Source organism: Psammomys obesus, unplaced genomic scaffold, assembly GCF_907164565.1.
Source record: "Psammomys obesus unplaced genomic scaffold, mPsaObe1.curated_primary_1811, whole genome shotgun sequence".
In the NCBI taxonomy this organism is placed as follows: domain Eukaryota; kingdom Metazoa; phylum Chordata; class Mammalia; order Rodentia; family Muridae; genus Psammomys; species Psammomys obesus.
In genome coordinates, this window is record NW_026590061.1 from 5,240,693 (window position 1) to 5,252,236 (window position 11,544).

General features: G+C 40.9%; 1 protein-coding gene across 1 annotated transcript in view; it reads right to left on the minus strand.

Annotated features, from left to right (window-relative positions):
* Positions 1-11,544, minus strand: part of Etnk1 (ethanolamine kinase 1) — a 45,688-nt gene that overhangs the window by 20,842 nt on the left and 13,302 nt on the right. The window contains exons 2-3 of the mRNA XM_055605682.1: positions 10,181-10,440; positions 1,696-1,836 (exon numbers count right to left, since the gene is read on the minus strand). Of these exons, the coding sequence (XP_055461657.1) occupies positions 1,696-1,836; positions 10,181-10,440 (401 nt within the window). The remainder of the gene's footprint in view (positions 1-1,695; positions 1,837-10,180; positions 10,441-11,544) is intronic.

The window sequence follows — 11,544 nt, forward strand, 5'->3', positions numbered from 1 at the left end:
AGTAGCTCAATCAGTAGAGTCTTTAGGGCCCTCTGTGGTAGGCTCCTGTCCTGTTCCCTGTCTTCTCCTGCTCCTGATATCTATCGCATTTGCCCTTCTGAGTGAGGATTAAGGATCTTCCATAGGGTCTTTTCCTTGTTGTTTAGCTTCTTTAGGTCTATAGATTTCAGTATGTTTATCCTTTATGTCTAATAACCACTTATAAGTGAGCATATTGCTGGTGGGAATGTAAACTTGTACAACCACTTTGGAAGTCAATCTGGCGCTTTCTCAGAAAATTATGAAAACTGCTACCTCAAGATCCAGTTATACCACTCCTAGGCATATATCCAAAATATGCTCAACTATACAACAAGGATATTTGTTCAACTATGTTCATAGCAGCTCTATTCGTAATAGCCAGAATCTGGAAACAACCTAGATGTCCCTCAACAAAGGAATGGTTACAGAAATTGTGGTACATATACACAAAGGAATACTACTCAGCTATTAAAAACAAGAAAATCATGAAATTTGTAAGCAAGTGGTAGGAACTAGAAAAGATCATCTTGCATGAGGTAACCCAGAAGCAGAAGACACATGATATATACTCGCTTATAAGTGGATATACATAGATTTTAAGGACAAGAGTTAACAGAAAAATGTCTGGGGAAAAAAAAGTGGAACCCAAAAGTATCGCTGTGGGTAGTCTTATTTATATCAATTTAATAGAAAATAAAAAGATACAAAATGGGCTATCTCCCCCACTTTGCCAAGAACACTATCAAATACTAACTGCTATTCACATACTCTTTCCCAAAGAGCTGCCTATTCTCTTGGTTCTTTATCTTAAGTCTATCAAAACACTCTTTGCACCACAAAGATCATCTACGTGGGCAGACCACCACCAAACCCAGCTAATAATCCACAGTATTCCCTCTATCCTTGCTAGGGGGACATGACACAGACATTAGCTGGTAACCAGGCCAGTCTGGAAGCACAGTCAACTGCTTCTCACTCGACTTAAGAATTATTCTTTGTGTGTCTGCATGTACATGTGAACTTAAGAGATCCTATGTATGTGCACTGTGAGCATTTATGAATCCTGCAGCCTTAACACGCTTTAGATACAAAACATAGTAAGATTTTCAATTTTTATATTAATAGTAATAGCATTACTCATGATTAGTTTTTAGATCTTAAAGACTAATCTATAAAAATCTCACATGAAAAGTGAAACACCACAGGCAGTTTGAACTTGGGAGTCAATCCAAAAGAACTAAAAGATCCCAGAAAGTGAATTTTCAACCTGACAATCAGTCATTTAAATAAACATAGTAAATTAGGATGACCTAAATATTTACAGTCCCAATAGACATCTCTAGATGTTTATAGACAAAAACATTTACAAGGTCTCTATGGTCACTCATAACTGGTACTGACATAGCATTTCATAATATTCTTTATATAATTATTTCTAAATAAATACTCTGAATTCATCTCATCTCCATCCTCCCTTTATTGTTGTAAGGACTTTTATTTTCAGGGCAGGGGGCTTTCAAAAAAATAGGGAGTCCGTTTTTAGTGTCATCTGAGAGTGAGAGTCAATTTCTGTTCACTTTTAATAAAGAGAGAAAGCAAACCAGATTTTATACAAGCTTTGTTATCTTGCAGTACTTACTAAAGCAAAGCAATGCAAGGACCAAATGAATTTACCTTTTATTAATTTCTTCATCAGCAAATCCTCTGGAAATGAGAGAGAAGTATTTCCCCATCTTTAGCCACAGGTTAGATTTGGGGATCCAGCCATTGTGTGCATGGATAGCATGGATTTTAGCAAGCTGACGAGCTATTAGCCTGTTTAAAAACAAAACACCACAAAAATTTTAAATTAGAATAAAGTTATCTACTTAGAAAGGATTGTCATTTGATCACTTTTAGTCAGATTTCTCAAATGTCTTCCAAGCACTTCTGAGACATTTCTTTCTAAGCCCCCATTTTAACAGTAACTCTGCCAGGTCAGGTCAAATCTGTTTCCTGCATGCCTTTTTAAGGTTTGTTTATTATGTATACAATGTTTGTTGTGTCTGCATGTGTGCCTGCACACCAGAAGAGGGCACCAGATCTCGTTATAATTATAGATGGTTGTGAGCCACCATGTGCTTGCTGGGAATTGAACTCAGGACCTTTGGAGGAGCAGCCAGTACTCTTAACTGCTGAACCATCTCTCCAGCCTGCCTGGTGGAACTCTTTATGCTGCACCCCTGCTGCACCTCTAGACCTGGTTGCTGTGGCTATACAATCCCTTGACTCTTGATGCTACCATACAGAAACTTTGACCCATCAACATCACGTCCAGTTCCTGACTACAAATTCCCACTGCACACCTCTTTTCATGTTAAGTTCAGTGTCTCTTCTCCATCTGAAAACTACTACCTCTGTTTCTACTGTAATTATGATCACCAGACATAAAGACATAAATCAATGGTATTACTGAAAATTATTTACTATCCCCCCCAAAAAGCAATCTGATTTAATGTGCTTGGTTGGGTTCAAGCTAATGAATGAGAATATTTAAAAGCTTCCCTGATAACCCTAACATACAAAAATATTTGAGAATTCAAACTACGATTACAGAGAACCAAGTGTTATAAGCTTATGGTTAAATAAACACTTTTACTAGAAATTTCTACTATATTTATTGTTGTCTGATTTTTTTTTTTGAGATGAAATGTCATGTACCCTAGGCTAGCCTTCGACTACGTAGCAGAGGATGGCCTTGAATTTCTGAGCCTCTTTCATCACATACTGAGATTACAGGTAGGAGCCACCATGCCCTGTTATGGAGTGCTACGCAGGCTTCACTTTACCATCTGAGCCTCCTCCCCAGCCCTCTACCATGAACATTCTTGAGTTTTACTCAGGTGACTTACATAACGCTGATCTTAGTCCTAAAACTATAACCCAACTGCGTCACCACACAGACTACATCAAGCCTGTATTCGGAGCATGGCTCAGTGGTATCTTACTTGCCCACGATGTGTGAAGGAACAGAAAGGAAGTATATCAATCATAGTATGCCTTTTAGAGCAACGATGTATAACCCTCTTTTATTGATATTTTTTACTTAATAATTTTCCAAGCTAGTGATCAAACCCAGACAAGCACTCCTACACCCTCAGCCTTTTCTGATTTTTGAGATAGGGCCACATACTGTTATAGAAGTTGACTTATGTGGGGCCAGGGAGCCATGCTCTGTGCACAACGAGCCTGGATAACCAAGGCAAAAGCTAACACAGGGCTAACACAGAACTCATCTGTAACTCAGGCTGGCCTTGAACTGTTGCAATCCTGTCTCTGCCTCCAAAGGGCTGGCAAATCAGGCATGAGGCACCCTGCCCCCTCAGGGTTTGTTTTTGTTTTAGATTTACTTTGTGTTTAATTTTATGTGTATGAATGTGTATATATGACTACATGCATGTGCGTGCCCAGAGGCATTGTATCCCCTGGGTCTGGAGTTACAGGCAGTTTCTGAGCTGCCTGACACAGATGCTGGGAAACAAACTCAGGCCCCTCTACTCTTAACCACTGAGTCATCGTCTGCATCCCCAATCAGCTTTAAAAACATAAAATAAAATTATTCTGTTGTTGATGCTCCAGTGTATCACATGCATGCACGTGAGCTTCTGAGGTCAAAGGAGAGTTAAGGACAGGCTTGGAACTTGCTCCATAGCTGAGGATGACCTTGAACTCTGGTCTGCTGGTTTCCGCTCAGAAGCACAGGTGAGCTCCAAGCCAGGAAGGACTCGTTGCTACCCTACTTCTCATCTTGTCAGGTGCGGACATCAGATCTGCTCATGCCCTGCTATTTGTGCTGCTCCGCTGGCTCTGGGAATTTGGCTTGTCCTTCGTTTCTTTCAAGATCCAGTAAAGAGCAGAACTTCCTACCTATAATCATTTCAAAAGAATTTATGATTCACACATACTGACTCAAACTTGCCTTTCCTGTTTCTTGTAGTTTCTGTTTTCTACTGGTTAATAAAACCTGCTAAGCATTTCAAAATGCCATGAAAGATTTACAACACGATCTGAAAGAAACTAAAAAAAACAAATATCAAAGGTACTCCTTGAAACACCAACTCACTTGATTCCTATCAGTTTCGTCTTTTTCTTTTTTAGCCTCATTTTCAAAAAACAGTAAATCAATTCAATAACATCACTATTGCAAACCAGATGTCACACAATATTCTTAAAGACTCCATTCCTGGTTTCTAACAGAACCCATTCTATCTATGTAGTAAATGTGTGGCTTCTTCGGTATCATCGAATGTATTCTAAATGAACAGATCTAACTAAAAATACAAGTATGGCACTTAATCAAACTGATTATAAATACTGAAGTCAGCTTTAACAAACCTTCACTAGTAACTGTCGTCAGCCTTCCGTGTCTGTGGGTCACACATCCGTGGATTCAACCAAGCACAACCAAAATGACTGAGAGAAAGAATAAATCTCACCAAGTTATACCCTAGTACACATCACATATGACATAGTCCATACATACTATACGGAATTGTTACAGTGATGTAGCCTTCCCAAATCCCAGCTGCTCACTCTCTCTGCCCTCTGACACATTCTGTCACTGTCACTGTCACATTCTGTGTGCTCGACGACCTACCTCAATGGCTCATCTGCACTCAACATACAGATATGCTGGGCAGTAAATCCTAACAGTTCTAGAGGGCTTTTGCACTGCCTGTGGGAATAAGTAACACAAGAGACAACTAGTGATGGGAAGCACACATGCTCCTCACAAGTCGTCATGCAAAGGACTCAACTGAGCACCACAGATGTGGTATGGGGAGAAGGAATCCTAGAATCAGTAACTCAAGTACATTAAGGAAGAACTATGTAAACATTCCACTCTTTCCACTTAGGGTTACTCACAAAAATTATAAAGTTGCCTTGATAAAAAGAAAGTCAAGGGCAGGCTTAGGTATTATGTAATTATGAATACTAAGAGAGCAATAGATTACTCTGCCTTCTTTTTTTTTGAAACAGGGTTTCTCTGTGCAGCTTTGGCTGCCCTCGAACTCACAGCAACTCACCTGCCCCTGCCTCCCTGAGTGCTGGGACTAAAGGCGTGTGCCACCACTTCTGGCTTGTCTGTTCACTTTTGAGTCAGCAATGTCATCACTTTCTAAGTAGCATAACAAGGTCCTATTTTCCTTTATGTTCTACTTAATAATAAGGGCTTAGTCACCCATCAATTGTATTCTTTCAGCATCTACTTGTGTTAGCCATATGGATCAAAGGTTAGTGACTGAAATATCTCTATATCTTAAGTTTGTTTTCGCATTTACTTAACCAAGCTTATTAATATCTATCCCCTAGGGTTATTTTGCAATGTTATTAAATTAGATTTAGACACTATGAAGTTCCCTATTTGGTGTTCTATCAGTATTAGCCATCACAATCATTTGATTACACCCAACTTTATAAGTAAATTCTGACATTTTTAGAATTGTAATATGCCTGTTAGAAATATTTATACTGTAACTAATTAAAATTTAAATAAGTTAAATCTAATAGTATCAAAAGAGACATAGCTGGGCACAGTTGACTATATGTGGGTGCTCAGGGACTGATGGACGAGAACTGCTGTGCATTTAAAGCCAGCCTGAGCTGCCATGAGCTTCCATCGACCAACACCCCTCCCCCACAAAAAAAAAAAAGAGGGGAAAAACAGAAAGAAAAAAGATGAAACTAATCTGCAATGTCCCCAAGCCTCAGGCAGGTGGTTTTATGTGGGATTTCCCAGTTAAAAACTAAGGGCAGGACGGCAAAGATGGCTTGGAGGTTAAAAGCACTGGCTGTTCTTCCAAAGATCCTGAGTTCAATTCCCAGCAACCACATGGTGGCTCACAATCATCTATAATGAGATATGGTGCCCTCTTAGTATGCAGGTATATATGCAGGCAAAATACTGTATACATAATAAACCTTTTTTAAAAATTAAGAAGGGCAGCTGGGCAGTGGCATAGGCCTTTAATCACAGCCCTCCTGAGGCAGAGGAAGGCCCATCTCTGAGTTCCAGGCCAACCTGGTCTATGGAGCAAGTTCCAGGGCAGCCAGGGCTACAAGAGAAACCCTATCTTAAAAAACAAAATAACAGACGCTGTGGGAGCCCCGGGTTGCCGTGCAAACGTAGCCAAGTCCAAGAACCACACCACACACAACCAGTCCCACAAATGGCACAGAAATGTCATCAAGAAACCCGGTCACAAAGATAGGAATCTCTTAAGGGGTGGAGCCCAAGTTCTTGAGGAACATGCGCTTTGCCAAGAAGTACAAGAAAGACCTGAAGAAGATGCAGGCAAACAACGCAAAGGCAATGAGTGCGCGAGCAGAGGCCATTAGGAGCCTACAGCTGTTAAGCGCAATATGCTAAAGGGCCCTGGCCGCAAGTTTTCATCGCTCACCTCAAGCTTGGGAAGCGGATTCGAAGCTGCATATATGGACAAGGGTCATAGCCTCTGCCAACCAAAGCCCAAAATTCAAACCAAGGCAGAGGCCATAGCTCCAGCTTAAGGCCCAGGCTTCAGCCACAGCACAGGCTCCCAAAGGTGCCCAGGCCCCTGTGAAGGCCCCATAAGAAAGGCTTCTGCTAATGTGAAGACAGACAGACTGGTGTGACACACCCACCTTCACACTATTTACAGATGACCAGTGTCCTATGCTGTTTTTACAAATAAATGAGGCAAGATCTGTTAAAAAAAAAATTTAATAAGCCATGAGTTCAACCCTTGGTACCACCAATAATGGATGAATAAATGAATGAACCAAAATAAAACAAAAACAAAAATGAAACATGCATGTGTGAGAAAGTTCCCCTTTCAAAAAAGGGTAGAGGGGCTGCCCCTCAAGAAACTAGTAACATGATTTGAAGCTCACATGTTCCCGGAAGCCTGGCTTTGCAGGCCTGGTCTCTAATCGACTGTGCCACTTGGAGGTGTTGGAACCTTTAGGAGGCATTGCACAGGACACGAAGCCTTTCACAGACCTCTCTGCTTTCTTGCCACTGTGAGAAAATCAACTCTGCTCCACCACGTGACCCCAGCTGTGCTTCTCTTCTCACCACAGCACCCCAAAACAACAGACCACATATTCTAACTCTTCAAACCATAAGTGAAATTAAGTCTTTCCAACTTCACCAGGTATTCTGTTAAAGCAATGCAAACCTGGCTCACAGTCAAGAAGCATTCTGAGGTCTCATGTAAGATCCAGGATGTTGACTGTCATAAACTAGAGAGGGGTTAGTGCCAGCTGTCTGGCCATGCACGTGCAGCTTTCACACACTTGAGAAAACACTGTCCAGTATGCCACCATCAACAGTTCCTAAAAACGAAAGTTTTGAGATGGGACCTTGTTACTTATTTTTAAACCCTCCAAGCCTCAAATCCCTGGGCTCAAATAATCCTTCCTCAGCCTCCTGAGTAGCTGGGATTACAAGGCATGCACTGCTCAAAGTTAGGTGTGACTTTTAGTTGTTTTTTTTTTATTTGTGTATGTGTACGTGTGGTAAATGCATGTATGGGGCCATGTGCCCACCCATGACTTCAGAGGACAGAGAATGATGACAGGAAATTTCTTCTTTTGATTACCTTTTGGGTTGTTTTGTGTTTTGTTGTTGTTTTGTTTTGTTTTGAGACAGTCTTTTACTCAACCTGAAATTCCCCACTTCTGCTTGGCTGGCCAAGGAACCCCCAAGAATCTACCTGTCATCCACCAGCAGTGGAATGCAAGTGTGTGCGGCACCCCTTGCTTTTATATGGGTTCAGGAAGTAAAAACTCTGGTCCTCAGGCTTTGCAGCAGCACTGCGCCTACTCCCAGCCATCCTTGTTTGGGACAAACAAAGAAATCTCACATAGCCAAGATTAGCATCCTGCTTCTACTTCTCAGGTGGAACTACATTTGAGAATGTACGACACTCAGCTAAAAACTTAGAAGAGTATCCTTCCAAAAGCGTAATGAAGGTAACCAAGCGCATTATCTCTAACAATTTGCCAAAAAAAGTATTCTTAGTAAAAGATACCTCTTAGTATCCAAGGTGTTAGAATTGTAAATGTTTGGCTAAGAAAACACAAAAATTAAAAATAACAGGTGTTGAAACACAGTACTTAGCAGTGCTCTAAACTCCCCAAACAGACAAGCTGAGTAACCTTAGAATAAGGACACAAACAGGAAAAAAAAAAAAAAAAAAAAAAAATCCCACAGCTACCTTTATAACCGGTTGGTCAAATCAGACATCCTCAAAACCCTGTATCCAACTGCCTTCTATGTGCCTGTGTAGCACGCACATACCCCAGCATATGCATCGATTCTGTGTTTACAGTTGGCCCCACCCCAACGACATTTGAATGTGCAAATACTCCAAAGCCAAAAAGTATCTAGAGCAATATTTCTGGCCCAAAGCACTATAGATAAAAGAAATTTAACCTGTGTTTCTGTATTAATAAATCTAACCTTTACAATAATCATGGAATTAGGTAATTACTCCTATTTTTAAGGAAACTGAGGCAGCAAATTCCCATACCTCATGAAGGTGAGGTGGCCTGGCTCTACACTAACTATATGGAAATTCCCATGGCTCAAAAAGGTGGCAAGATGGCTTTATAGTATACTCTGAATAAAAGTGACATGATGTCTCATTTATCTTTTCAACATGGCCCCTCATAGCACACCGTCCTACCATTATCAGCAAAGGAGAAAGCATAAACTCCCTACGTCCAGTTTCCACCATTAGATGTGGAAAGTAAAACTCTCCTAAATCTAAACTCCTGAGTGATCTATGTTACCCAGTTTCAATGTGACAATTTAACAGTTTTAGTGAAGTGTGGATTCTGAAAGGGAATTAAGATACCCATGAAGAAATGAAAGAAGGGGCTGGAGAGATGGCTCAGAGGTTAAGAGCACTGGCTGCTCTTCCAGAGGTCCTGCGTTCAAGTCCCAGCAACCACATGGTGTGGTTCAATCTATAATGAGATCTGGTGCCCTCTTCTAGCCTGTAGGCATACATGCAGGCAGAATACTATATAATAAATAAATAAATAAATAAACAAATAAATAAATAAATAAGCAAATAAATAAGCAAATAAATAAATAAATAAATAAATAAATATTTAAATTAAAAAAAAAAAGAAATGAAAGAATACGGTGCAGGGGCTATGGTCACTGGCACTGAAAACTAACCTGGTCTACATAGCCTGTTCCAGGCCAGCCAGGACTATGTTATGAGACCCTGACTGAAAACAAAAAATAAAAACAGCACGGGAGCACACAGCTGCCTCCCAGCACTTGGAGATAAACGCAGGAGGGTCAGAAGGCCCAGGTCATCCTCAGTAACACAGTAAGCCTGAGGCCAGTCTGAGATCCTGCCTCCTTAGAAGAATAAAAATTTGTATTACAGAATTCCAGCACAAGCAAATGATATGGCCCATTTCATTTCTAATTAGTTTTCACTCAAATTTTTCTTAAAGTACAACCCAGGACTCCGTTCAGGAAGGTTCCATGGTAAAACTCTGTCATTAGACATTATTTGCCTCGCTCACTCTTGTTCTCCCAAGTACTGCTGTGTGGAACTGATGTCACCAAACTGACCGCTAAACAAGACGTCCGCTTGATATTCTTTATGTTCTAAAAAAAAAAAAAAGTTTCAACTTCTAACATAGCAGATATTGGTAAACCTAGATTAAACACTAAAGCAAAAGTCTGGGGCATGTTCAAATACTTTCTTTCTTGGGAGGGCCACAGGGTCTCATGGAGCCCAGGCTGGCATCAAACTCCCTAGTTGGCTGAGGATGACCTTGAACAGTTTCTCCTGGGATTACAGGTGTGAGCTACCTCACTCAGCTGTTAAAAAGCATCTAAGAAGCCAGCTAAAAGTATGTCACAGCAGGTAAATGCATTTGCTATGCAGCTCTGATGGCCTGAATTTGATTCCGGAAATCTACAATGAAAGAAAATCCCACTCTAACAAGACGTTCTGTGACCACTAAAAACACCCAAATTCATACCTACGTAAATGCTTTCCTCTCCTCCCTCTCACACATATACAAATCCTGTAATTTTTAAATTTTAGTGTATTTCCTTAGTGCACATTACACTCTTTTTCAGAAGGAGAAACTTAGAAGGGCTCACCTGAAAATGGCTGGGTCACAGACATGCTGGGGGTCTAAAGCTTCGCCCTGTATAAACTCGTAGCACAGTCCATTATTAAACGTGCAGTACAGCCGAGGGGCACAGCCGTGAGCCTGCAGCACACGGAAACTTTTCACTTCTTCATCTCGGTCCACTAACAGTTCAGTCTTGTTGCCATAAATTCTCACCAGAACCACATCTTCCATGGTGTCACCCACGTAGCAGGCAATGAGCTTATTTGTGATCCCATCTGTGAAGAGCTACCAGAGAAAAAAAGAGAGAGCAATGCAATTATACGTTTGTAAGGACGGGACTAGAGGTAACATGTGAGCATGTAAAATGGTAATTGGAAACACCACAAGTTTGAGAACAGCTTAAGTGTACATGGTTAGCATACAAAAGACCCTGGGCTCAATCTCCAAAACCCAGGAAAAGCACCTACTTCGTAATAATAAAGACCCTTTTGGAGAACCACAGCTCAGAAGTAAAGTGCAGGCAAGTCTTTGTCTGATTCCTGGGACCACTACGAAGGACCTGAGGAGTGGCATTGAGTGAGCCCACTTGGGGAAGTCAGACTAGCTTGATATTCATATATGGCAGTAAGACAAAGGAGGGGGAAGAAAACTGATTTTTTTTAAAGGTATGGCTCTAGTCAGCAAGCCGGGTCCAAGAGTGAAAGCACTTAGCAGCACAACCTGACACTGTAGCTCAAACCCAGGAACCAGCTGAGAAAGGAGAACACTCACTGACAGCTAATCCCTGACCTCTGCTCATGGGTCACAGTATGTCCATAGCCATATATATACACAAAAGAAAAATAAAGATATCTAAGAAACGCCAGGTGTGATGACTCTTACAGTAATATCAGCACTCAGGAGGATCCTGAGGTTCAAGGCTAGCCTGGGCTACACAGTGAGTTCCAAGACAAGAGTGAAAAACTGTCTCAGGCTCTACCCTATAATCCCCCTGCAAAACAAAACACAGTTTGCAATTAATTAGATTAAATGCTTAAGAATACAATAATTCTATTAAAACACTAAATATGGAGGAAACTAGTACTTGCTCTGTTAATAGAAAGCTGATGCTACTACCTAGACAGGGAGCAACACATCCTTATGAAATAGTACTAAGACTGGTCAAAAGGATCTTAGTTTGGGGGATGGAGAAATGGCTCAGAGATTAAGAGCACTGGCTGCTATTCCAGAGGTCCTAAATTCAATTCCCAGCAACCACACAGTGGCTCAAAACCATCTATAATGAGATCTGGTGCCCTATTCTGGCATGCAGGTGTACATACAGGCAGAACACTGTATACATGATAGATAGATAGATAGATAGATAGATAGATAGATAGATAGATAGAT